This window comes from Xiphophorus couchianus, chromosome 21 (assembly GCF_001444195.1).
Source record: "Xiphophorus couchianus chromosome 21, X_couchianus-1.0, whole genome shotgun sequence".
Lineage (NCBI taxonomy): Eukaryota > Metazoa > Chordata > Actinopteri > Cyprinodontiformes > Poeciliidae > Xiphophorus > Xiphophorus couchianus.
Window position 1 is genome coordinate 23,547,510 of NC_040248.1, and position 27,536 is coordinate 23,575,045.

Here is a 27,536-nt window from a genome sequence, read left to right on the forward strand (position 1 = left end):
GTGCAGAAGTACGTTTAATATTGATCTTGTTTAGAATGATTTCTGATTCCTCCACTGATTGTTGCAGGCAACATGTTTCTAGAGAATGGCGTACGGAACGCCGCTGAGCGGTTTCACTTCAGAGAAGGTAAAAGCCGTTTCTTATTATTATCTGGCTACTTAAGGTGCTTCTCTAACTTGATCTTTTTATGTTAAGGTTGGCATGCTACTGTTTCAGGTTAGTTTTTCTTTTAGAGAGTTATTATTGATCAAAAGCATTTTCTTTTTTTGGTTTTGTTTAGGGAAGGGGAGTTTTTATTGTCTAGCCCAAAGGAGCTCTGCCGTCTCTGGGCCCCAAACTGCTTTATTTCAGATTGAAGAGACTAGATTAGGAGACGAGGAGTTTTTCTTTTCTTTGCTGCATCACCAGAGATTTTTGTGCATTTTTGTTGGGGAACACTTAGGTGTATTTAGTTATATTTGAGTTTTCCTTCTTCTTCCTCCCCCAAGCAGTCTAATTTTATTTAATTGGGTTTTAACTATTTTTTTTTTCAGCTATAAGGTTCCCAGGGCCAGCATAGACTTCTAGTGTGGTCATTTTTGTATAATAAAATAAATTGTGACTACTTTCGTCCATTTGTGAATCAAATAAAATGTATCTAATTTGCAAGCAGTGCCTGTTAATTTTTACAAACTTATCTGTGTGATGGTCTGGTAAAGAGGGTCTAAGGTTCTCCAAGCTGAAGCCAAGGTCCCATTAAGAAAAATAAAGCGGCGACCAGACGATCCCTGGTCGGAACCAGAGGCTGGATCTGCAGTTCTGACCTGTAACTCGGAACCAGTCTTCTGAAAGCAGGGGTTGGGGTCAAGGTTCGGGTTTTAGTCCTTTTCTGATTCTTTTTACCCATGAGCGGTTTCACTGTGCGCCAACATTCGCGAGATTACGGTACCATGTTAACGAGCTTCTTTGTGAATGAACTAGGGTGACCATATTGTACTTTGGGAAAACCCGGATAACGTGCAGCGGGGCGGGGGGCTGGCCGCACTTACGCGGCTCAGTGATCACGTGACACGCAGCGCCGTGCGCAGCGCCCTACAATGAACTGTAAGCCATGTAATGTGTTTTGAGGCAGTTGACCAAAATCCCGGACGATTTTGAAATTCCCCCCGGACATCTTTTTAGGTCTGAAAAGTAGGACATGTCCGGGAAAAAGAGGACGTCTGGTCACCCTAATAAAACAACATTTCAGTCTGGGACGAGGAAAATCAGACCCAGTAGAACCAGTTACGGATTATTATTGGGGCACTATCTGTGTTTTCGAATGTTATTTGGTACATATATATAAAAAAACCACCACCAGGTGCTACTAACGCAAAACCTGAATCTCCTGAGTTTACGGAAATTTAGTTTCAACGCGGTGAGCTCCGCCACAGGGCGCATGCGCACCCAGCTGGCGGGTTTCCGTTATTCTGCCGACAGAGCGCTCATTTTGGTTATTGTTTAGTCTATTTAAGAGTTGAACTCACCGCTAAAGAAGAACGCAGCTGAAGCGTCTCTGAAATCTTGATCCGGATGTAGAATCAGCTTCCGGGTCAGAACTACGTCTTCCGGTGTGTGTATCTGCTGAAAGCCGCAATTCTACCGCCGCGAAAGCAGCTTGTCTGTCAGGTAGTGACCAGGTGACGGCAGCGCGCGGAGGCCCTCAGTCTGCAGGTAAACTCCACGACCCTCTGGGGTCACCTGGAAACTAGTTTAACCAGTTAAACCAGCGGTAGAGTCCGCGGTGCTTTCAGCGAACTGGACTCTGTAGGAGATCGGAGCTAAGGTGCCCGCAGCTTTGCCTGATCAGAACACCGCAAGCAAATCAGTTGCAGGTGGTACTGAAAGTTGTTGGTTCCGATTGGACTGCAGGTTGTCTGTAGATCCCGTCCGGGTCTGTTTAGAGATTAAACAGCGGACGGATCCGAACGGATCTGATGTTTGTAGTTTAAACCGACACAGAACCGGTTTATAGCTCAGATTCCGGTTCCGATCTGAAAAGCTGCAGCTTCAACCAGTTGATCACTTGTGGGTTGTGTAGACATCCCGGTTCCGTCGGTCCGGATCCTCATGATCTCACTAGAATAGCAGCAGGTCTGTGACCAGAAGGGGGCGCTAGACGCTTCTTCTTCTTCTTCTTCTTTCGTTTTTTATTGGCGGCTGGCATCCAACTTAAGGTGCATTTACCGCCACCTACCAGACTGGAGTGTGGTCATCAGAGATCTCAGAGGGAATTAAATCCACCTCAATGATGTGTAGGATGTGCAAATTCACATCCTAACACACTCATTAATACCTGAATTAATGCATGAGCATGCACTGGCATACACACAAATACTTGTTCATATCCTAAATACGACTCATTAACCCAGTGTTATTTAAGAACCTAAATAAGAGATTTCTAACATAACTTGATTTATTATCTAATAGACTAATCATAGACAGTCCTATATTCTTTCTACTTAGTAACGACTTTAAAATCTGGCGTTCCTCTGAGTATTTATCACATTCTAACAAGACATGCTCCACTGTTTCCACCTGATTGCAATAATTACAAGCCCCATTCTCATGCTTTCCTATTTTAAAGAGCAAACTATTAAGTCCAGACTGTCCAATTCTAAGTCGAGACATAACTACTTCCTCTTTCCGCCTTCCACTCATATAATTACTATCTCCCACACTCTTTTGAAATGTATATAGTTGTCTTCCATTATCATGGTTATCCCATAGCTCCTGCCAAATCTTAATAATTTCTTTTTGAATAATAGATTTACCCTCATTTTTACTCAAAGGAATATTCAGATGAACAATATCTGATTTCAAGGCCTGCTTAGCTAGAATATCTACTTCCTCATTTCCTTCTATACCTACATGAGCAGGAATCCAGACAAATTGAACCAAGCATTTATTGTTATAAAGATGAACTAATAATTGATATATTCTTAATATCAAATCTAATCTGCTAGATTTACCACATTTAATACTTAATAATGCTGCTTGACTATCTGATGCTATGATAAATGTACTTACTTCCCTAGTATCATTACCAAGCAACCATTCTAAGGCCAATATGATGGCTGATAATTCAACTGTAAAAACAGCTAAATGGTCAGCTGTTCTCCTCTTAATCAAGACTTTATGGTGTGGGATATTCACTGCTGCCCCAGTTCTACCACTATTTGGATCTTTAGATCCATCTGTATATATAATTATGTTGTCTTTATATCTTTCAAAATATCTATTAACTACAACCCATTCTGGAGTCTTTCCCTTTTTAAGAATTTCATTTAATTGAAGATCAACTTCTGGAGTTAGAAATAACCATGGAGGAATTTCAGATTGAGGAACTGTAGCACTATACTGGAGCATAGTTAAACCAAGCTGTTTTGCCTTTATTTCCCCAATCCATCCAAAACTATTACAATTTAATTTATGATGTTCCCAACATTCCTTCAGCACCATCTTAGTTGGATGATCACACTTATGTCCTTGTAGGTTCACCCAGTACATGTACATTAATTTCAACCTTCTTAATCTTAAAGGAAGCTCACCAGTTTCCACTTGTAAAGCAGCTAAAGACGATGTTCTGAAAGCTCCACAACAAATCCTCAATGCTTGTGTTTGCTCACTATCAAGTTTTCTCAAATGACTGTCAGCAGCTGCCATATATGCTATACCCCCATAATCCATAATAGATCTCATGAGCGCCTGATAAACTCCCAACAGTGCACTTCTTGAAGCTCCCCATTCCTGTCCTGAGAGACATCTTAATAAATTATTCACTTTTTTACATTTATTTTGAACTGATTCTATTTGATGTTTCCAAGTTAAGCTTTCATCAAAGATGACACCTAAAAACTTCACTGTTTTCACTTGTTCAAGTTTATGTTTATAAAGATTCAACTTAACTTCCTTATGTCTTCTATAAAAGCAAATTACTTGAGTCTTTGCGATTGACATCCTAAAACCCCATTTATTAGCCCAACCTTCCACTTTCAAAATGGCAGCCTGCATCTTTTTCTGTAAATAAACCAGATTATGTCCCCGCCGTATAGAGCACCATCATCTGCAAATAAAGATTTGCCTATACTACTATCTATCTCATCAAAAATGTCATTAATCATAATATTAAAGAGAATTGGGCTACACACACTACCTTGGGGGGTACCATTCTCAACAGCATATCTAGAAGAGAAATTCACCCCTACCCGAACTTCTATTTCTCTACCAAACAAAAAATCCAAAATCCAATTATAAATCTTACCTCCTATACCAATTTTCCCTAATTTAATCAATAATCCTTCTTTCCATAACATATCATATGCCTTCTCAATGTCAAAGAACACAGCTATCACTAACTCTTTATTCGCTTGAGCTTTTCTTACTTCTGACTCTAGACACAGAACTGCATCCATCGTATTTCTCCCTTTACGAAAACAACTCTGGAATGGACAAAATTTATTTTTACTCTCAATAAAATAATAAAGCCTATCTGTAACAATCTTCTCCATTATTTTCCCTAATTGATATGTAAGAGCTATAGGTCTATAATTTGATGGGTCTGTTGCATTTTTACCAGGTTTTAAGATGGGAATTATAACTGACTGTTTCCATTCTACCGGAATTCTCCCAGTCATCCAAATCAGATTAAACAATTTTAATATAACAGTAAGAGATGAATATGTAAAATGTTTGAGCATTACATAACACACTCCATCCTTCCCCGGAGTTGATTGCTTAGCATTATTAATAACTTTTTCTAACTCATACATAGAAAAAGGCATATCTAAATCCTGGTTTGAGACTTCTCTCCTAGTAGTAACTTCTGGATTTCCATCCAATAAATCTAATTTATTACTTTTCATTTCTTCAGATAAATTTTCTGAACTATTCACCTTAATTAACGTTACTGCTAATAATTCAGCTTTTTCTTTATTACTAACCGCTATTTTCCCATTTAATTCTAAAACCGGTAAGGAAAAACTCTTTTTAACACCATTCATTTTTTTAATAACTCTCCATACCTCTGACAGTTTGGTCTCTCTTCCAATGGAATTACAGTATTGCCTCCAACAAGCCTTCTTAGCTTCTCTAATAGTCTTCCTAACTATAGCTTGTGCTTTCTTATATTGAATTAGTGCCTCAAAGGTATGACATCTTCTTACCAATTTAAAAGCTTTATTTCTTCCCCTTATAGCAATACTACATTGCTCATTCCACCATGGAGTAGACTTTTTATTTCCTCTTCCCTTTGATTTAGGAATTGAACTTTCAGCTGCATTAATAATGACAGACTTAATCTTTGAATAACACATCTCCACATCACAAAACAAATTCTCATCCAGATTATTAAATTGACTATCAACTAAATTTTTAAATAACTCCCAATTAGCGTTACTTAACTTCCATCTTGGAATCTGTCCTTCCTCTTCTTTTATCACTTCAGAACCAACTGAAATTAGAATAGGAAAATGATCACTGCCCATTGGAGAATCAATCACCGCCCAAGAAGTAATTCCAGCTAATGTATTTGAAACCAATGTTAGGTCTAAAACACTCTTTAAATTCCTACAACAATCATATCTAGTAGTGCTGCCATCATTAAGACAAACCAGAGAATGTAACTCAAGAAATTCTTCAACAGTCAATTAGTCAACAGTCATTTACATCTGTATTAAGACTCCCCCATAAAATATTATGAGAATTGAAATCACCACACCATACAGTCTTACCTACGTTTTGATCATTTACTTCATTGAGATTCTGAACGGACAACTTCTTGTTAGCATTATAAAAATTTATCACCGACATTTGGTCATTTTCTATCCAAATCTTAATAACTATTGATTCATAATTTTCCCCTATTGATTCCACTTTATATCTTATACTGTCTAGTACAAAAGTTGCTACTCCCCCTCCTTGTCTTTCTTTTCTATCATTCCTAATTGATGTATACCCAGAAATTTTGAAATCCAGATGAGGCTTAAGCCAGGTTTCTTGAATGCAAATCAGGTGAGGTTTAACTGTCAAATCTGAAATATATTTCTTAAACTCTAGACCATTACTAATAAGACTTCTTGCATTCCACTGGAAAATAATTAACATAACGAAGAGGGGCCGCCACTGCATGATTGAGGTTGAGAAGATTGTGTGTCATTTAATTTTTTCTTTATTGATTCCCAATTAACATTTTTACAATCAAGATACTTTTGGGCTGCCTTCACTATTATTTGAATTTTTTCCGTTTTCCTTTGTGTTTGAGCAGTGCAGTTAACAACTTCTACCATGAACAATACAAAATCCTCCTTTGTCATGAGTAAAGTGTCACCTTTAATCTTAGAGCATTCTGAACAATTAGATCCTTCTTTTCCTCCTCCAGACACTTTCTTTGGGTATAATATTGATCGAACAGGAACTTTTTTCATTGCTTCCGCATAAGTAATGCCAGTAATAACTTTGATTTTCTGAACTTCCTCAGCTCTTTTACTAGCTATGCATCCCCTAAATCCTGAACTATGCCCACCTCCACAATTACAACATTTCAGCGGAGCCCCTTCCTCACATTTCCCATACTCATGATCCCCAGCACATCTCCCACATTTCTGTTTCCCCTTACACACTGCCGCGACATGTCCAAATTTCTGGCATTTAAAGCACCTCAGCGGCGGAGGAATAAATGGTCGGATATCATAGCTCATATATCCCACAAACACTTTATCTGGCAGACTGTTCTCTTCAAATTTTAACATGATAGAAAAACTATCACTCCTCTCTCCATTTTTATTTCTTTTCAGTCGTTTGGCTTCCACCACTTTCCCTCCTGAAACATTAGACTTGATCTCATCAACTGGTACATCAGGTGGAATCCCCGAAATGACTCCGCATACATACTTCTTGTCATCCAAATGTCTTCCTCTCACATTCTCACCAAGGATTCTTTTTATATTCAGCGCCCTTTCTTTTTGTTTAATATCATTACAGATAATCAGTAACGATCCATCTCTTAATATTTTAACAAATTTCACCTTTCCAACCAGTGAATTGATTTCTTTTGTCAGCTTTATCGGATTCCACTTACCAAAGGACACACCCTCTTTGACAAACTTCAGAACTATTTTAAATTCTGACATCGTAACAGTTTCTCCTTCAGCCTCGGAAACAGATGATTCTATTTGTTGTCTTGATTTTTTCCGTTTATGCTTAGCTTTTTGAATATGCCAAGGTCCTTCATTATCCACATCATCAGCACCCTCTTCCATTTCCGCAAAATCACTACCTGATACATTTCCCTCTGACATCCTTCCAACCATTCACAGTCTGATCGTGCCTCTTCCGCCTCAAGAGAGAGGTTCCGGTCCGCTAGACGCTTCAGTATTTCTGTTCTCATTTAAAACGCAGCGAAGCCTGATTGTTTTGTTGTGGTGAAAATGCAGCTGCATTAATTATTTCCTGGTTTATTAAATTAAGACCACGCCCACAGAGCACCTGCCTCAGCTGTGACCAGTTAATCTGGAACACCTCTTGATCCTGACCAACTCGTTAGGGCCATCTAGTGGATGATCTGCAGAAACCTAACCTGGCCTTCCAGGTGTTTCACATGACATCATTGGGTCGTCAGGGTTCATTCAGGACAAACGTATTGATCGTTTATTGGTGTCTGATCAAACTGTTCTGTTCAGGAGCTGACTGGAGTGAAGATGCTGCGGAGGAAACCGACCCGATTGGAGCTGAAGATCGACGACACCGAGGAATTCGAGAGCGTTAAAAAGGAGCTGGAGGTTCAGTCAACCCCTTATCTGTTCCGACCCGTCTGGTTCCGACCCGGTCATCATGTCTGTTCTGTCTTCAGGCCAGGAAACGACAGAGAGAGGAAGCTGGGCCAGGAGCTGGAGTGGGCGGGGCTTCTGTCGTTGGTGTTGATATGATTGGGGGCGGAGCCTCTGCATCCTCCACTGCTGCTTCGAGGGCGGAGCTTATCAACGAGCGAATCGGCTACAAGCCCCACCCCAAGCCGGCGACGCTGCCGACCTTATTTGGAAGTTTACAGTTTTAATAAAGTTTGGACAGATTGAAGAGGCTGTTGGTGTATTTGTTAACAGATAAATTTAGCCAATAGGAAGCCAGCAGCTTTTATTTCACTGAAAGACACTGCAGTAAAATAGACCAATCAGAGACGGCGCTGTAGACACCTGCAACACCATCCAGGAAGTGCGATAACTCGGCCTGCCGCTGCATCCAAGTACACCTCGCTGCAGCAAACAGGAAGGGGCGGGACGGACCGCTGTCGTCTTCTTCTTCTTTTTGTTTTATGGCGGTTGGCAAACAACTTTCAGGTGCATTACCGCCACCTTCTGGACTGGAGTATGAACCAGATGTCTAATCCCTATAATCTCCCTATTAGACCTGTTTTTCTAAGAAACCTAAACACGGAATTAAAAACCACATCTCCAGATGATTTTTGTAGCAGATCTCTTAATATTTAATTTAACTTTATTCCTATTTAACTCTTCTACTAATTCCTTTCTTTCTAGATTATATTTATTACATTCCATAAAAATATGTATAACTGTTTCCAACTTTCCACAAAAATTACATAACCCCGTACTATGTTTATTTATTATTTTCAAAGTACTATTTAACCCTACATGTCCAAATCTTAACCTAGATATATCTTCCTCTTGTTTATTCCTATTTTCCTTTCTACACTCCCCCACTTTTTTTTGAATACTATAATAAAACCTTGCCTTCTTTTCACCCTCCCATTGTTCCTGCCACTTCTTCTTGTAATATATTTTACTTATACTCCTTATCTCATTTTTACTATACTTAACTTCCAATTCAATTTCACTTCTCTTACTCGCATTCTTTGCAAATGTATCTGCTAATTCATTTCCAACTATTCCGGTATGAGCCGGAATCCAAATAAATTTAACAGTAGATCCATTTATTCCCATTTTATGTATTGATTTATTTATATCTATCAGAATGTCTTGTCTTGCTTCCGACTCTTGTTCCATAATACTTTTTAATGCACTACTCGAATCAGAACAAATTAACACTTTCTTTTCACTTAATTCTTCACTCCATTTTAACGCCATTGAAATAGCCAGTAACTCTCCTGTGTATACATTCAAACTATCCGTTAATCTTTTATTTTCCATGATGTTTAAATCTGGAATTATAAATGCTATCCCTACTCTATCATTTACCATTTTTGATGCATCTGTGTATATTTGTAAGTATTCTCCATATACCCTTCTTATGTATCTTTCCACCTCTCCTTCTACTATTTGTCTTCCTTCTTCCAACAATGTTAAATCAACTTTCATCTCTTTTTGTATCCAAGGCGGATTACATGAAAAATCCACCACCGGGCTAATTAAACATTGATTTAATCCTATTTCCTTTATTTCTTTATTTATTATCCATCCAAAACTATTTACATTTACATTCTTAACACTTTCTTGGCATGGTTGTAATATATTATTTATAGGATGACTTTTTTTATGCCCTTTTACGTTTGCCCAAAACCCTACTCCTAATTGTTTCCTTCTTAACTCCAATGGCATTTCCCCCATTTCTACCTGTAGTGCTGACACTGGTGTTGTCTTCATTGCCCCACAGCAAATTCTTAACGCTTGATACTGTATTTTATCTATTTCTTTTAATAAGTTACTTGAGGCAGAATTATATACCACACATCCATAATCTATTATCGATCTAATAAGTCCAATATATAATATTTTCAAAGTTTTCCTACCTGCTCCCCATTCTTTACCTCTTAAACACCTCATGATATTTAATATTTTTTTACTTCTCTCTATTATTTTACTAATATGTATTTTCCATGTAAGCTTTTTATCAAACCATAAACCTAAATATTTGAATTTATCTACCCTTTCTACTTCTTTATCATACATTTTTAATTTTATCTTAGTGCCTACCTTTCTATTGGTAAAGTTAACAAATTTAGATTTTGAACTTGAAATTCGAAATCCCCATTCTAGCGCCCAATCTTCTACTTTACCTAACGCTTCTTGCATTTTATCATTTATAAATTTTATATTTCTTCCCCGTTTCCAAATAAGACCATCATCCGCAAATAAAGTCATTCCAAACTTACCTTCGATTTTACTAAAAATATCATTAATCATAATTATAAATAACATTGGACTTATAATACTACCTTGAGGAGTGCCATTTTCAGTTAAATATTTTGAACTTACTTCATTTCCTATTTTAACTCTTATATTTCTATCAGTTAAAAAATCTTTAATCCAATTATAAATTTTACCTCTTAGCCCTATTTGTCTAATTTTAATCAGTAAACCTTCCTTCCATAACATGTCATATGCCTTCTCAATATCCAAGAACACTGCCATTAAAACCTCTTTATTCACCTGTGCTTTTCTGATTTCATGTTCAAGCTGTACCATAGGATCTGTTGTACTTCTTCCTTTCCTGAAGCCATATTGATATTTTATTTTTTCTCTCGATTCTAAGAAGTAAATTAATCTATTATTCACCATTTTCTCCATTACTTTCCCGACACAAGATGTTATCGCTATTGGCCTGTAACTTTCAGTTAACTGAAGATCCTTACCTGGTTTACATATAGGAATAATAATTGATTCCTTCCATTTCTCTGGCAAAGTTCCTTCTTCCCATATTTTATTATATAATTTTAGTAAAACTAATTTGCTCCTTTCATTCAAGTTTTTAAGCATAACATAAGTTATTTGGTCCTCCCCTGGTGTTGAATTTTTTGTATTCTTTAATGCTTTTTTTAACTCTGTCATTGAAAACTTCATATTTATAGTATCATTATCAACTATTTCCTCATTTATCCTTTCATTATATTTTCTCATCGTTAATTCTCTTCCTTCTTTCTCTTCTTTACTAAGATTTTCATTACTATGCACTTTAGCTAAAACTTTTACTAATAATTCTACCTTATCTTTATCTTCTATAATCATATTTCCATTATTTTTCAGTATTGAGAAATTATATTCCTTTGACTTTCCTGACATTTTCTTAATTGTATTCCATACTCTATCTAATGCCGTAGTTTTTCCTAATGATTCACAATATTTACTCCAATAAAACTTTTTCGCATTTCTAATCTTCCTCCTGACTTCTGCTTGTTTCCTCTTATAACTAATTAGGTTTTGGAAACTAACATCTTTTTTAAGTGTTTTAAAAGCCTTATTCCTTGCTTTAATTGCCATTGTACATTCTATATTCCACCAGGGGACTATTCTTTTCTTTTTAATCCCTTTACCTTTTGGGATTGCTTCTTTTGCTACTTCAATAATACTCTTACAAAGTTCTAAATTTAATTCGTTTATTGATTTATTTATATCTATATTTATCAATCTATTCTCACTCATATCTTTATATTTCCTCCAATCAGCGTCTTTAAACCTCCATCTTCCCTGAGTATTTACCTGTTCTTTTTCCATATCTAACTTAACTTCAATAAATATTGGATAATGATCACTACCTATTGTACTATTTTTATTTATTTTCCATTTACAACTATCTGCCATACCTTGTGATACTAGAGTGAGATCAATGGCAGATTCCTTACCACTAATCATATCCAACCGAGTTCCTTCCCCATTATTTAATACTACCAATTCTTTTTCCTCAATTATTCCTTCTAAAATTCCCCCATTATAATCATCTTTCCCCCCCTCTAAAGTGCTGTGTGCATTAAAATCCCCACACCATATTAGCTTCTCTCCCCTGTGTTTAATTATATTTTCTAACTTTGCTTTATCTATTTTCTTACAAGGATTATAATAATTTATAATTTCTATACTTCCATTTTTTGTCCACACTTTCATTCCATTAATCTCTAATTCCGTGTCCAATTGTATCTTAATAAATTTCATCTTTTCTTTTATACATATAGCACATCCTCCTCCATTTCCATTTCCTCTGTCTCTTCTTATAGTTGAATACCCACTAATACTAAACTGTAATGTTTGTTTTAACCAAGTTTCTTGAATGCAGATTACATCTGGTTTCTCCTTTAATCTATTAATAAAACCTTTAAACTCTTGACCATTAGCAATTAGACTTCTAGCATTCCATTGTAATATTAAAATTATATGACTATTTGATTTGCTTCATTTTCACCTGATCCCTCTCCTTGTCTGAGTTCATCCTGAATTCTTTCCCATGATAGGTCTGTAACATTAAAGAATCTTACTGCTGCTTTCACTATGATTTTAATTTTTTCAGTTTTAGTCCTCGCTTGTTCTGAACAATTTATAATGTAGGCTAAGAACGGGATCAGTTTTTCTAGTGTGACAGTATTTTGATCTTTATCTATCGTCTTCTTTTCTAATTTAGCTCTTTGACTTACCCCTGCACTTTTCACCTCCTTTACTGCTTCTGCATATGACATTCTCTTCTCTGTTTTTATTTTTTGAATTTCTGCTGCTTCTTTCCTCACCATACACCCTGCATATGCTGCAGTATGATCTCCTCCACAGTTGCAACATCTTATCGGCTTCTCTCCACATTCCCCATAAGAATGTTCTCCTCCACACCTACCACATCTTTGCTTCCCATTACATATTTTTGCTGTATGTCCATATCTCTGACATTTGTAGCATCTCATCGGTGGAGGAATATAATTCCTAACACTGAAACTCAGGTAAGCAATCATTATTTTATCTGGGTTTTCTTTTCCTTTAAACTCCAATAGCACAGAAGTGCTATCCACTCTTTCTCCATTTCTAAAAGCCTGCAGTCGTCTGATATTTGTCACTTCTCCTCCTTTAATGATTTTCTTTAACTCATCCAAGTTTTCTCCTAATGGAATCCCTGATATTACCCCTTTTATTCCTCTCTCTTCTCCCATTATTTTCCTCTCCGTTATTTCTCTTTTACAAATCGACTGTATTTTTAACGCTTTGTTCTTTTGTTCAGCATTTTTACAGATAATCAACAGGCTTCCATCTCTTAACACTTTAGCTAATTCCACATCTCCAATTACTTTCTTTAACCCAATAGATAGAGTGATTGGACTCACTCCTGTCAAATCCTGTCCAGCTCTGAACTTCAAAATTACCTTGAACTCCTCCATCATTACTTTCTTTCGTGTCTCGACGTTTTCCTCCTCATCTTCGAGAGATCTTTTTCCTGTATTTATCCCTTTCTTGCCCTTAACTTTTCCTCCTCCACCTTTCTTATTTTCTACCACCGACCAACTTGATTCCATTCCTTCATCCTCTGAGCACCCTCCACTACTACTAGCCATCTTAGTTCACCCACAGTCCAGATTATGCCTCTAAATCGCTTTTCCACTTCTTAGCTTCTCGTGACCGAACCACGCTCCGTCAGAGTTGCTAGCCCACAGCTGATTCGGCACTGCCTCTGCTCCTTTGCAGCCCAGCGTCCAGCTTTTCACGGACCGCTGTCAGTCTCAGACCTTATTTATAAATGGGACCATTGCACTCCGGAAGTGAAGGGGGCGCTATTTCCTATATTATCCGCGGCCTCCCGTTTTTAATTTCTTTTTAAATCTGTGATATATCTTCATATTTAGGAAGGATTTTTACTCACAGCATGAATTTGAACTTCTCCCTTTTATTTACTTCAGTGCAGCTCAGTTTTTAACAGATTCTGTAGTTTTCTGTCTACTTCTAAATCTGCTCCTTAGTCGCATCTTTTCGGACCTTTATACTGCCTCTACTGGCGTGGGGTGGTAACACAACTAATATAATTACATTACTAAATTAGAATACCACAAAGTCTTTATTATTTATTATTAATTCTAGCATTGCATACAATACATGCTGAGAGTGGAACTCCTTCCTAATGATGAATATACATCACAGATTTCAAAAGAAAATAAAAACAGGAGGCCGCGGATAATATAGGAAATAGCGCCTCCTTCACTTCCGGAGTGCAATGGTTTTATTTCCAAATAAGGTCTGAGAATGACAGTGGTCCGTCCCGCCCCTTCTTGTTTGCTGCAGCCAGGTCCTCCTCTCTGAAGCACGTTCATGATGGAGGGTCAGAGTTTGCAGTGCGTCTCCACTTCCTGCTTTAGCCCCGCCCCCCTAAGTCCCATTTCCACCCTTCTGCTAAACTTGGACTGCGGTGAAGCGCATTACCCAAAATTCATCGCTGCATGTGACATTTTCAGTTAAAAGGCAAAATTATGGCAATGTTTTTATGTTTTCTTTCTAGAAAATTCAAATAGTTCAACAAGGCACACATTATTAAGAAGGTTTGAGCAGAAAGAAGAAGAAATAAGAGAGAATAGTCACAAACGGAGGAAAGTAAAGTTACAAATGCAAGAGGAATTTCAAATCTTAAATTGAACTTTTAACATTTTAGTAGAAAGATTGGGCTTTTGTGATGCAACATTTAAGCACAACCTCAAATTAAATGATTTTACTTTAAAAATGGAGGGATTTTTAAAAAGCAGTTTTTGTGGATAAAAACTTAGCCAGAAGATTAAATCGTTAATATCGTAATTTAAGGAGGAGGCCCCGGGGAAGACCCAGGACACGCTGGAGGGACTATGTCTCTCGGCTGGCCTGGGAACGCCTCGGGATTCCCCCGGAGGAGCTGGAAGAAGAGGCTGGGGAGAGGGAAGTCTGGGCCTCCCTTCTGAAACTGCTAGCCCCGTGACCCGACCTCGGATAAGCGGAGGAAGATGGATGGATGGATGGAATATCGTAATTTAACTCTACATCCTGTTAGACCAAATTTTATGATGTTAAAACATAAAGATGGAATAGATTTCTCATGCAATACCCACTTCTGAAAATCTTTCTAAAAATATTCATGAAGTTGCAAATAAGTCTCAAAATCTCAGTCACAAATATCTGACAGGATATTTATTTTATTGTCAGAAAGTCACTACAAGGACAAACTTCATATATCATTTTGAAATAATGTTTTTGTGGGAGTGGAATAGAAAGCTATTTGGTTCTTATTTTGTTTTGAGATATTGTGACTTTCACACAAATATTTTTTAGAGGGGAAGAAAAGTTCCTCATGAAGCCACTCAGAACCAAACAGCTGAAAATGTTTCAACATTCAATTTAACAGCAATTCCTCCTGCTATAATTCAGCTAATTAAAGATGTTACATTTTAATCTGTATTTTTGATGACAGATCATCATATTTAAAAAATCTGCCATCTTGGAAATACAGTAGTGTTCACTGTGCAAAAAAAAAAAAAAAAACAGCTTTCAAGTGTAAAGTATCGAAATAATCTGAACATGTGATGACATCGAATTTTACTCTGAACCCAACTAGTCAGAGCAAAATATCTGAACAGCCAAATATCTGCAGGGGGCGTGGCCTACCGCGACAGGGCCTTCTTGGGGGCGTGGCCTGATGGGTTCTGCTCCGAGTTCTGCAGCCGGTTCCGGTTTGCTGGAGCAGAGGAGTTTCTTTGCTGCTCTCAAACTAGCAGATGTTTCATTGTTGTCTTCAGGGTTAGTATTGTTTATTACTATTATTTTATAATTACTCTACAGCATTTATGGTTTCATGTTGCTGAGCCATACACACAGGAGGTCAAAGGTCAGAGCTCATTAGCGTCCACTCCTTCATCTTCATTAAACCAGACGAGCTTATGAAGTCTTACGATTTATTTTCATTATAAATGATACAAATGTTTTATAACAAGTTTATAAAGGAAACGATTAGTGCTGAAAACAACAAAACATTGGAGTTCATTTACTGTGACAGTAGGTGGCGCTCAGTTCTCACAAAGCCCAGAAAATGATGCCGACCAATCAGGAGTCATGATTCGTTACCATGACGACTAAGCGATGCCATTCAGAGGGAAAGTTTAGTGGAAGGCAGACTGGGCGGGGCCTGAGGCGACTGACAGCTGGCTGTCGAAAATAAAAACAAATTAAAAAATAAATAAAGGAGAAAAAAAGAGCTTTAACATGGAAACTTCTGTCACCATGGATACAGTCCGGGAGGAGTTCTGGGGGCGGGGCTTAGTGGCATTTCTTCACATTGTGTCTATAAAAAATGGCTGAATCGTTTATTTAGGCACCGTTTATTTACGGCTTGTTGGCCGTTTCTATGGCGACAGCACTTGAAAACCCATGTACCATCTGATAGGAAGAGGCTGCAGACCGCGCCTCACTTCCTCTTGATGGCTGCTAGGTAACACAGGCCCCACCCCCTGTGGGCGTGGCAGCGTCTCACTTCCTCTTGATGGCCCCCAGGTCTCTTTGCAGCTCGGAGAACTTGGGCCGGTCCTCCGGGCTGTACTGCCAGCAGCGCTGCATCACTTTGTACACGTCGTCAGGGCAACGCTGAGGACACGACATCCTGTAGCCTGGGAACCAAAAAACATCTCCATGGTTACTGCTAATCCTTTGATGGCGGTGACAGGCGGCGGCGCCCGCTTACCTTTCTCCACCTGCTCCCTGGCCTGCTGATTGGTCATCCCTGGGTACGGACACACCCCCAGGCTGAAGGTCTCCCACAGCAGGATGCCGTAGCTCCACACGTCGCTCTCTGAGCTGTAGCGACCTGCGGAGGACAGCCGGTCAGCAGCCAGTCACTGATGGGCTTCGGGTGTGGGCGTGGCCAGGTGTTACCGTAGTTCAGGGCCTCGGGTGCCGTCCACTTGATGGGAATCTGCTTGAGTCCAGAAGAAGAATAAACGCCGTCATCTTCCTGCCGGCTCATCCCGAAGTCGCTGATCTTCAACACGTTGCTTTCTCCGACCAGACAGTTCCTGGCGGCCAGGTCCCTGGGGGTCAAAGGTCACGGTCACACCGCGCTCCATCGTGCCTGCCGCTCACCTGAGTGACCGTACTCACCTGTGGATGCAGTTTTTACTCTCCAGGTATGCCATGCCGGCAGCAGCGTCCACGGCGAAGCGAACCAGCTGCTTCGTCTTCAGCTCGTCTTTCTTCTTCCTCAGGAAGGACAGGAAGTCCCCGCCTGGTGGAGAAGGAACCCCGTGGTTACAGCCAATAGAAAGCCAGCAGCAGATGGCCAGCCAATAGGAAGTGGAGGCTCCACCCACCTGGAACCAGCTCCATGACGATGTAGATGGGTTGCCTCTGAGTGCAGACGCCGATCAGCTTCACGATGTTGGGATGGTTGTACTGCTTAAGGATCCTGCAGCCAATCAGGTGAGAGCTTTAACGGTTTTCTTCTTCTACGTTTGGTGGTTTGAACCGACCTGAGAGCTCACCTGGCCTCGGACAGGAAGCGGATCTTCAACTCTGGAGGTAAATCCTCTTTACACGTTTTGACGGCAACAGGCACTTTGTCTCGCTGCAGCGTTCCTTTGAAGACCTCGCCAAAGTTACCCTGGCAACAGGCAATGGCATTATGGGACACGGGAGCAGACAGGTGCATCTAGGTTATGGCATGAGGTGACGGATGGTGGGTGGAAACAGGAAGTGAGGTCACCTTTCCTAGTAGCTCTCCCAGCACGACGTCTTCATGGTTCAGGATCCACTTCTTGTCCTGAAGAGGAAACCAGACTTTCAAGATGGCGGCTCGTTGAAGCAGCTGATGTTCGTTCACATTGGTTCTTCATCGCTGCCCAAAGCCCCAGACGTGTAACCCACAGATCATGCATTGAACTCGGTCTGAAGCCGGAGCGCGGACCAATCACACGCTGGCGCAGCTGGATCTCTAAAGTTTACGAGCCTCCTTTCACTCAAACTGGGTGTAGGCTCACCTGCATGGGTATTTATATCAACCACCTGAATTCTTCAAGTTTAAAACTCACTGTGTTAGCTCTGCTCACGCAGCTCAATGTGAGCCGCTAATATAGGAGCGCGTTGAGCGAGCGCTGGCAATAATTTATCTTTGTGAACAAAGAATTATGTGCAGCATTTCCATCTCAACACGCTGCCAGCGCCCGGTTCTGTCTGTGCTGATAAAGTTTATGGTTGTGGTCCTGGTTGGCCGAAGTGTTGGTGGTTCAGTAGTTCAGCCTGCAGTCTCAGTCACACATCACACTGGTTTTATTTTATTTCTGTCAGCATTACTTTTTTAGTATTTTTTAGCTGCAATCTAATACTGAGTTTAATTTTTGAGTTTTAGCTGTTTGCTCATAAATACATCTCAGTAAACTACAATTATCACTTATTGCTCAGACAATTAAAACACGCCCCTCTCCCAGATTTCACTAAATCCATGGTGAAAAGCTGGTAGAGGTGCTGATGGTTTTAGCAGCAAGAGGGGCCCCTAGGTCAGATTCTGCCCCAGGCCTCATGCAGCCTTGGACCGGCCCTGCAGGATGAGTTCAATCTGCTGCACTGAGCAGAGATGAGCAACAAACTGAGATTTAATTTAATGCTAATGTGGTTTTAGCAGCTCTAACATTTCTGTCTGTTGAGTTTTTAATAAGAGTCACAGAAACTGCCAGAGCTTTACAGAGTTTTTCAGATCTCCTCGCGCATTAACTCTCTACGTGGACAAAGCATTTGATACGGTTTGATGCTTCGTGTAACTGAAAAAATAATACTGAAAATAATAACATAATATAAAACCAGTGTGAAGCTCCTCACCGGCTGAACCTGCATGATGAGGTTAGCGCTGGTTGTTAACCGCCAACGGTCCGACCAACCGGAGCACAGACATGAACTTTACAGAGAAGACAGCGCCACACGCTGGGCAGCGAGTTGAGATGGAAACCATCCATCCATTTCCTAACACCCCACTTGTCTCTAGTGGGGTCTGGAGGTGCTGCTGCCTCTTGAAATGTAAACGCCTCACATAATCCTCTGTTCACAAATAAAAATCATCCTCACTGCTCCCTCAGCGCTCCTCTGAAAACCCAACAAGTTGTTCCTGCGGCTCACATAGAGCTGCACAACCAGAGCTAATGCGGTGGGGTTTAAACGCAAATATCCAGAACGGTCAGCCTGTGCGAGTTTGAGTGCGATTCACGCTGAGGTCCTGAAGAGATCAAGCAGTCGCAGGAACAGAAAATGCTCCAGATTTCAGGAATAAATCTGTGCCTGGTATTTACCCAGTAATATTTGACATTTCCTGTCAACTTAACATCTTTTAATACAAACCCATGATGGACGGCGTCGGCGCCGCGCCCGCCAGACTCAGCAGGTTTATTGCCGATCGTTACAGAGCCGGACCCGACCTTTCTGATTTATGTCTGAAATGTTTCCAAACACAGCAAGACAGTCGATGTGGGCGGGGCTAACGGTCAGTCGGGTCGGGTCGGTGATTTGATTGGCTTGGTGTCAGTAAAATTCGGCCCATTTATCACACGCCCATTCAGGTGTGTGATGGCGGGTTACCTTGACGACCGGGTTGAGCAGGACGACCCCAGACTTCTTGGTGATGACCTGCTTGGAGGAGAAGTGATGCTCGATGAGCTGAGGGATGGTGGGGAAGCCCGTCCCTTCAAACCGGTACTGACTCTACCAGAGAGAGAGAGAGGAGCCGGCGGTGGGTTCGGTGACCTCTGACCCCACCTGCTCCGGTGGGCCTGAGTGTGAGAATACGTACATCGGCGAACTGGATGATGAAGTGCCGCCTCTGGTCGTCGGAGAACACCGACAGGACGTACTCGCCCGGCTTCCCGTGGCTCTCCCTCACCAGGAAGTCCCCCTGTTGCCGTAGCAACTCCTGAGCCTCGGTGCGGGGGATGGCTCCATGGTACCACTCCTGCTCCGCCAGGGGGCGCTCCGACGTGGGAATCACATCAAAGAACTGCTGCTCAAACCAGAAGGCCATAAAAAGACGTGACCAGCGAGACCAAAGGACAGAGAGAGAAACGCTGTGGAAGGACGACCCACCGAAGTGGAGGAGCCCAGCATGGCTTTGGGCGAGCGCATCATGCCGGCCAGCGAGTGGCGCAGCGTGTCGAAGCGGGAGCTCTTCTCCTTCTTGTCCTGCAGGGCACAGGGGTCAGAGGTCAGGAGGAGAGCCGGCTGCCATCGCTCTGAAACGCCACCTTCACCCACCGTCGACGACACTGAGCGCGTGTCGTCCTCATACTGCAGCGCTGGCGGCGGAGAGGCGACCGCGGCGGCCATCTTGGCGTCCAGCAAGGCCTTCTGGGAGAGGAGGCAGGCCTCTGAGCTGCGCAGCGATTGGACGGCCTGACGCAGCTCCAGCAGGGACAGCTTCTGGCTCAGCAGCAGGACGCAACTGCAGGTGAGACAGACAGGTGAGGCCTGGCTCCGCCTCCTCCCCCCAGCCAGGTGAGGCCTGGCTCCGCCCCCTTCACTCACTCGCTCTTCCTGTTGGCGTTCTGCTGGCCGGTCTGGATTCGGGCCTCCAGGTCGTCTGCCAGCGTCTCTTTCTCCTGCAGGTTCTTCTGGGTCAGCGCCAACTCTTCTGTCTTCCACGATAACCTGGACAGGAGCAGAGCGAGCTTTTACTCTGGAAGGTCACAGGAAGTGCTTTAATGCAGTAGGCGCTCACGTGTTCTGCAAGCTGTCTGCGGTCAGCGTGTTCCACAGGATCTCGTTGGCCGGGATGTTTTCCGTCTCGTCCAATAGGGACGCGTCGAACTCCACGTTCGCCTCCGGTGGCACCGGCGACCTGATCGCGGGACAATGGGCGGTTACTACGGCGACCGGGCATCGCCACGGTCACTGCCAGGTGGGGCCGGACTCACCTGTAGGCGTCGATGAAGTGTTGGTACTCGGCCAGCGGGTCGATCTGCTGGACGGACGCCGAGATCTCCCGATGGACGCCGACGACTTCCTCCGTCAGCAGACTGCTGATCTCACAGTATTCCTCCAGGATACTTTTACTAGAGTACACAGAGGTACCCGACAGTACTACGGGGTACTACAGAGGTACCTCACAGTACTACAGAGTAGGGTTGGGTGAGTTTTTCTATTTACAATGGTTAAACTGGTTTTATCAACCATCTAGTATAAATTCAGAATTAGTTTTCGGCATCTAATTCAGTGTGTGTGTGCTTTATCCCAGCGGTCCCCAACGGGTTTTGGGGGTGTCACATGAGGCATGTTGTCTCCGCTAAGCCCAGTTCACATGGCCCAATTTTAAATGAATCCTAACCGGTCATCCTGCCTGCGTTACGTAGAACGTCGGACCGCTCCGATCTAAAATCGGGCATATTCAACATTGTCTTGGTCCGATTGTCGCAGCCTGTGGGGTTTTCACTGACTGGGAGCGAAACGCAGGATGCTGAATGTGGCAGGTAGAGTCCGGTGGACATCAGAGGTGATGTGTGGAAACAGCATGAATGTTTATTCAGCATTTCGTACCAGGAATATCAACAGAAATGATGATGAGAGGAACTGGAGCGAAACTGGTACCGCAGTTGATAAGCCCAGTAACTTTTCAGCTATCCATCATTAAAGTGACATAAATAGGTTATAAAGGTAAGGCTGTTTGTTCAATCAGAGCTTGACGCCGACACTAGCTCTCTTAAAATGAGCCACAAACTATCACTGCTGCTTCTACATCATCATCCTGTTTGATTATTCTAAATTCATGTTTGGTCTGTTGGGGTTTTACTGGATTTTCTCCTGGAATCGGTTCTGTGGTGTGTTGCTGCTGGACTCACGGACCGACCGAACCTGTTGGACTTTTATCGGCTCTGTGGTCACAGAGGTTTGGAAAATCGGCCCACAATCCTTAAATGGTGTGAACCAGACCTAAAACTCACAAGCTCCTCTCCTCTCGTCTCTCCACTGCCCTAACGCTCTCTGACTCTGGTCGCTATGGTAACGTTTACATATCCCTTCAAAATAAGATACAGATGCACCACAAAAACGAACATTTTACTTTGGTGAAAACTTGAACTCAGGATAACGACTAATGGAGCCCTGAGCTTGTTTCTCTGCAACCAGACGGTCCATCTGGGAGAGATGAGAGACAATGAGACCGGAAGTGTTGCTGATGCTCCGGGTTCTTGGTCTCTAGTGGAGAAGCAGCTTGAAGCTTCATTGCCTCATTAACATCCGGTCACCATATCATGCAGAGCTTGGACTGTGGGAATCACCTGCTGGGATAAATCCCTCCTCCTGTCTCTTCTCTGGGCCTTTTCCCTTCACAAAGAAACTTTCCAAACAATCTGATCCGTTTCTGACTCATTTTGCTGCTTGTGGCTCCATGTTGGCGGCAAGACGGAACCGAGAGAGTCCGGTTAAAGGATTTTCAAAATAAAAGATCCTCCAGACTCACATAATACATAAAACGAAAATATTCAATTATTTCTTGTGCAGAAACTCTTGTGTACCAACCGGGCCACGGACCGGTACCGGTACCGGTCCGGTCCGGGGTTTGGGGAGGACTGGTTTATCCGACACCCTTTGAATGCATCACTAGCCCCTCCCAGTCTGAACGTCCTGCCCGCGCTGCAGAGGAAACAAGATGGCGGCCGGCTGAATTCCAGGTGAAAGACGCAAGCTGAAGAGGAACCAGATGACCTGGGTCAATAATCCGGTTTGGATTTTATACGCAGGAAAACAAAACGAGGTCATTTAGGAATCGTGTCACAAAAGGTTGCGAGCCGTTTATTGCCGCGCTGCAGCGACTGAACTATATCGCCGAGATGTTATTCACTAAGAGCCATGCAAAGGCAAAACTGTTCAACAATAACTCAAAAACATTCATCCTTTTTCTACGTTACACGCAGACTGGTTGGCATAGCAACTGACACCATAAAACACTCAGACATTTCCCACACAAAGAACAGAACATTCAGTCCGTCACAGTTTCATGTGGTGGGTTAGCTCCCGCTGCTATTAGCTAGCCCGAAACTGGCGGTGCTAGATTAGCTAATTGAAACACCTGCTGGTGTTTAGGTCGATAGTTTTTATATTGTAACTGAACCGAAACGCAGCATATCTACGGCATTGTGACGGTTGTAAAGTCAAGTTAGCATAACTGAACTACTTTCCTCTCCCTCACTACTTTTCTCTTAATTCAAACTTTTGTCATAGCGTTCGTTGACTGTTACTAGCAAAGCACTTCATCATTTTTGTTTTTATACATCACCATGTTGATAGTTTGCCAGCTTTTTGCCCTCCAGCAGGGCGATGAGGAAGTCATGCTGAAAAGCTCTTATAGTTTAAAATGGCATCGGAGATTATTTAAACATATTGTGAAATGTATCGTGTATCATGAAATACCAAAAAATATTGGGATATTAGATGTTCCTCATATCGCCCAGCCCTCTCTGTGGGTGGGGTCATGTGACTCACAGTGCCAGCGTCATGTCCTCCTGCATCCTCTGCAGCGCATCGAGCAGCGCTGGTGCCGCCCGCTGGCGATGGTTCTCCTGCTGCGTTCGGGCGCCGCACACCGCCAACACGTAGTTATTGTGGAGGTTATGGAGCTTCGCTGTAGCTTTGTCGTAACGTTCGCGAGCCCGCTCTGCTTCCCGGCCTGTGATTGGTGGGAGAGTAAGGGACATGATGGTCGGTGCAACAGGAAGCGCGGTCAGCAGCAGGCGCGGCCAAACCAGGACCGACCTTTGGATAACGCCTCTCGGTACTTCTCTTTGGCGTTGTTGGCGTCGCGGCTCAGCTGACGGTAGGAGGCCTTCAGCTTCTCCAGGTCATTTTTGGTTACCTAGCAACAACAGATAGGCTTGTCTCTGCGGTCGTGAGCCGAGCCGTCCCCGACCGAATCCCGGGTTACCTTGTGGTTGTGGCTCTCCAGCTGCTGATGAAGACTCTGGTAGCTCTTCTTCACCTGTTGCTTGTCCCTAATCAGCGTGGCGAGGCGGTGCAGCGGGCCGGAGTTCAGGTCGTCGGCGTGACTCCTCATGATGTGACCCAACGCCTCCGTCTGACGGATCACCTGAGACCACGACTGACAGAGCCACCGGACTAAGAGGGGCTGGCCCACAAGCCCCGCCCTCTGGGCAACAGGTGAGCAGCTTACCTTGCTGACTGTGCTCACGTAGTCAGCGGCTTCCTGCTTCTCTGTTTGCTGAGTCATGCTGAGCAGCAGGGCGGCATACTCCTTATCGCTCTTCACCCGCAGCGTCATGAAGCGCTTCACCGTCTCCAGCAGCTAGAGGGCGTCAGAGCACACAGGTTCAGCTACAGCTGCCGGGTCAGAACCCGTCTGCTCCCCACCAACTCCTGATGCCAAAAGTCAGGTGAGACACAGACGTGTAGCGACCCGTTCCCCAACGCCACACATGGCTGACTGTGGTACTTGTCGGGGGCGCGCGGCACCAGTCAGCTCGTGTCTGGACCGGACCGGACCGGTCGGGCTGTGTCAGGTCCAATAGCGCGGCGCCGGTCGGGTCATGTGACACAGATGCCACACAGGACTGAAGGAATGTCAACACTTCTGGTTGTTTTGTCACAGTGTTGCAACTGGAAATATATTGATCGTAGTGGTCTGCCGATCGATCGGCTGATTTCCATGGAAAAGAATTTGATTGGCAATCACTGAACACCGTCTCGTCGCTGATCACTTGTACCTCAAACTTAGCGGCACCAGAGAGTTGCCGTCTCTCTGGTGCATCATCACTGGAAAGCTTCCCTGCCCTCACCAACATGGCGGACCCACACAGGAACAGCTGAGATGCTTCTTCCCACAATGCTCTGCTACGTAGCATGTGGAAATGCTCTTCAACAGTTCTGCCTGTTCAAAGCTTTAAATTCACTTGTGTTTATTTCCATTTCAGAGTTTTAATGTTCATATAAAATTAAGTTTATTTCACACATGAAGCAGCAGACTGTGTTTATTTGTTTTATAAATTATTTTTAAAAATAGGTAAATCATTTTGTCCTTTGCACAACAGAGGTTGCTAAAGCACCAGACAGCTAGCCATGCTATGATTAAATCAATTTTGCATTTGTCTTTGAATGTTAACTTTAATATTTCTTTATTTTTAATGTTCAGTATTTTTGTACTTCATTTAGAGCAGGGGTCTCAAACTCCAGTCCTCAGGGGCCGCAGACCTACAGTTTTTAGATGAGCCACAGGTACAAACCACTGGAATGAAATGGCTTAATGACCTCCTCCTTGTGTAGATCAGTTCTCCAGAGTCTTGCTAATGACCTAATTATTCTGTTCAGCTGTGGGGCAGCAGAGGCCTGCGGCCCTCGAGGCCTGGAGTTTGAGACCCCTGATTTAGAGCATCACTGGTTGCAGTACCAGCTTTGGCCTGCAGGTGTACATGTTACTGCTTACGATTAAAGAAAAACATTTGCAGCCAATCCATGTGATCAATATCACATGGATATTGATCACATGGAGTAAAATACATGACCGGATCAATGATAGATATGGATTGTTGTGATTGCTAAATATCAGCAGGATCAGTTTTATCTCCACCTGCAGAGAATCGGTAAAACAAACGGTTCCTGATGGATCATCGAGTCCAAATCAGTTCAGGACCCGACCGGTTTCTACTGCTGGTTCTGGTCGGGTCCGATCTGTAGACACCCGACCTCTCGGCCCAGTTCATCAGAACAGGCTGTGGCCAGTGGGGATCCCGACCAGAACCGACCTCATCTTACCTTCAGCTCCCAGTCCTGCAGCTTCAGCAATCCCTCGTGGGAGTTGATGAGATCCCGACCAAATCCCATCCCGGATCAGCGGTTCCGTCTCTAGAAGTGCAGCACAGAAAAACCCGAGGGCATCGTCCTGTGGAGAGAGGGACGGGTCAGAACCAGAACCACTGGGTCCAGTGGATGATGCCCTCATGGTTCATGGTTCTGATCATGGGATCTGGAGCCCAACTATAGTGACCCACACTTCCCAAGCCTCCCACTGGGTCTGCTCCAGTCCCACTGGTGAGCGGATCGGGTCTCACCTCCCAGTGGGACCCGACCCGCTCACCAAAGAAAAGTCCGTCCCGACCGGGCGTCTGTCCCCCACCGACTCCTTTCGGTGTGGAGGAGCAGCGGCCCCCACTGAGGGCCAAGCTTGTGTCTCTGAGAGCCCAGGGCCCCTAAGGGGAAACTCCTTCCAGCCGGTTGCTTCGGTGACCTCGTTCTTTCGGTGGCCTTAATGGGGGCTGACTGACGGTAAATCGAGAGCTTCGCCTTCTGACTCAGCTCTCTCTCTCAGAGCACCGCGGTGGTGAATCGGTCCAGAGATATCTGAAGGTTCTGGTCTGATGAACCCAACAGAACCACTGCAAACTGCAGAGCCCGGATCCTGAGGTCACCAGAACAGATCAACACCTGCCCTGTTCAGGAAGGTACTGAACAGAACTAGAGTCCAACTTTCACCAGCAACGAGGACCAAGTTCTGGCGCTGGTTTTTCTGGATCCCCTTGGCCCGTGTTAAGGGGCCTGGTACCCGGCCCTCCTGACCCCCGAGGGCATTCCTGAGGAGGACTTGAACTTGGCCTCACCTGCTGCCTCTCTCCAGCTTTTGCTAAAACAAACTGAGACCCGGTTCGATGAAGAGGCTCGGTGTCGTCTCCAGGATGGGTCAGAACCCGTCCTCCTGGGATGGAGCTGATCAACCATCACTGGGTCCAGGCTGGACTTCCAGGCCACCAGCTGGAGGGACGCCGAGGCTACGCTAGTCTTAGCCTTAGCTCCTGAGCCCCATTCAAACTAATGGAGGAAGAGCTATCATGCTACTGCTAGGAGATAGCTGCCACTGCTCCAGTTGAGGTCCGTCACCTTTGAACTCACAACACGCTCAGAACTTGAATAAGTCGGGTCCATTCTTGCAGAACTTGTCCCGGCTGCTGTCCTTGATTCGGTCCCGAGAAGTCCGCAGAACGCGGAGCGAGCAGCCGGAGAAGGAATGGCAGTCCGGGACCTCCACAGCTCGGGAGTGGGATCGCTGTTTTCCCGGAGCTTTCTGTTACGTTTACTGACCTGAAAACTGGATAATGCGGCGGCAGAGTCTCCGTCTGGTCACCGTGCTTCCCTCTGGTCCTCCCCGGGACTCATGTCGTCCTCTGCACCGGGTTTTTCTGCTCCGTTGCCGTGTTTTTGCTCTGCTGTCCGGGATGCAGAGCTGAAAGCTAACGGCTAACAGGGAGGGGCTTCCGCCGGAAACGGAAAACCGGGAAGAAGTGGGAGAGGGGGACGGGATGGGGTGGGAGGAGCCAGTAAGAGGAAAAAACAGTCACGTGACGAAAACAACAAGAGACAAGAAGAAAGAGGACATATGGTTCATTCCGCCATGTTTTATTCCCAAACCAGAAACAATCCTCACAGAACCGAGAAGTCAGAACCTCCGGCTCCTCCTGGTTAACAAACACTCTGAAGTCCGGAACAACAAAGAACACCAAACACTAAACCATAGATAAAGATATAAACATTACCTGCATAAACTCTAAACAGAAATAAAATCCATCGAAACATCTAAACAGGAAGCAGTTAAACCAGGACAGTTTAATAAGTTTAATCTTTATAAGACGACCACAGGGGGCGGTATGGAGCGCAGCATGATGGGCTTCAAAGAAAGCCGCTTAACTGGAAAACGATGTCTTCATCTTCATCACCATCATCACTAAAATCTAATTGATGGCTGTAAATTAGTTTTATTACTGCGAGTTTTATTATTGATTAAAGTTTCAATAAAGAAAAACAGACCAGATCAAACTAGGGGGGAG

At 43.4% G+C, this 27,536-nt stretch overlaps 3 protein-coding genes across 3 annotated transcripts in view; 1 reads left to right on the forward strand and 2 right to left on the reverse strand.

The window, feature by feature from the left end:
- Positions 1–1,643, reverse strand: part of prpf4 (pre-mRNA splicing tri-snRNP complex factor PRPF4) — a 30,359-nt gene extending 28,716 nt beyond the window's left edge. Inside the window, exon 1 of the mRNA XM_028005408.1 lies at positions 1,507–1,643. The gene's annotated coding sequence lies outside the window, so the exon portion shown is untranslated. The remainder of the gene's footprint in view (positions 1–1,506) is intronic.
- cdc26 (cell division cycle 26 homolog) lies at positions 1,557–8,092 on the forward strand. Its single transcript, XM_028005428.1, has 3 exons — positions 1,557–1,693; positions 7,699–7,797; positions 7,869–8,092. Exons 2-3 carry the CDS (start codon positions 7,717–7,719, stop codon positions 8,070–8,072), a joined length of 285 nt encoding a protein of 94 aa, XP_027861229.1. The 5' UTR covers positions 1,557–1,693; positions 7,699–7,716; the 3' UTR covers positions 8,073–8,092.
- A 7,535-nt stretch (positions 8,093–15,627) lies between these two features.
- fer (fer (fps/fes related) tyrosine kinase) lies at positions 15,628–27,264 on the reverse strand. Its single transcript, XM_028005398.1, has 21 exons — positions 27,246–27,264; positions 26,794–26,963; positions 25,474–25,600; positions 23,879–24,010; positions 23,633–23,806; positions 23,464–23,563; positions 23,194–23,377; positions 20,631–20,768; positions 20,435–20,554; positions 20,242–20,364; positions 19,972–20,158; positions 19,804–19,899; positions 19,514–19,720; positions 19,303–19,425; positions 17,444–17,500; positions 17,223–17,341; positions 17,052–17,146; positions 16,843–16,966; positions 16,618–16,772; positions 16,427–16,549; positions 15,628–16,352 (listed from the first exon to the last, which is right to left on the reverse strand). The coding sequence occupies exons 3-21, from the start codon at positions 25,540–25,542 to the stop codon at positions 16,216–16,218; spliced, it is 2,463 nt and encodes an 820-aa protein (XP_027861199.1). The 5' UTR covers positions 25,543–25,600; positions 26,794–26,963; positions 27,246–27,264; the 3' UTR covers positions 15,628–16,215.
- Between the last annotated feature and the right edge of the window lie 272 nt (positions 27,265–27,536).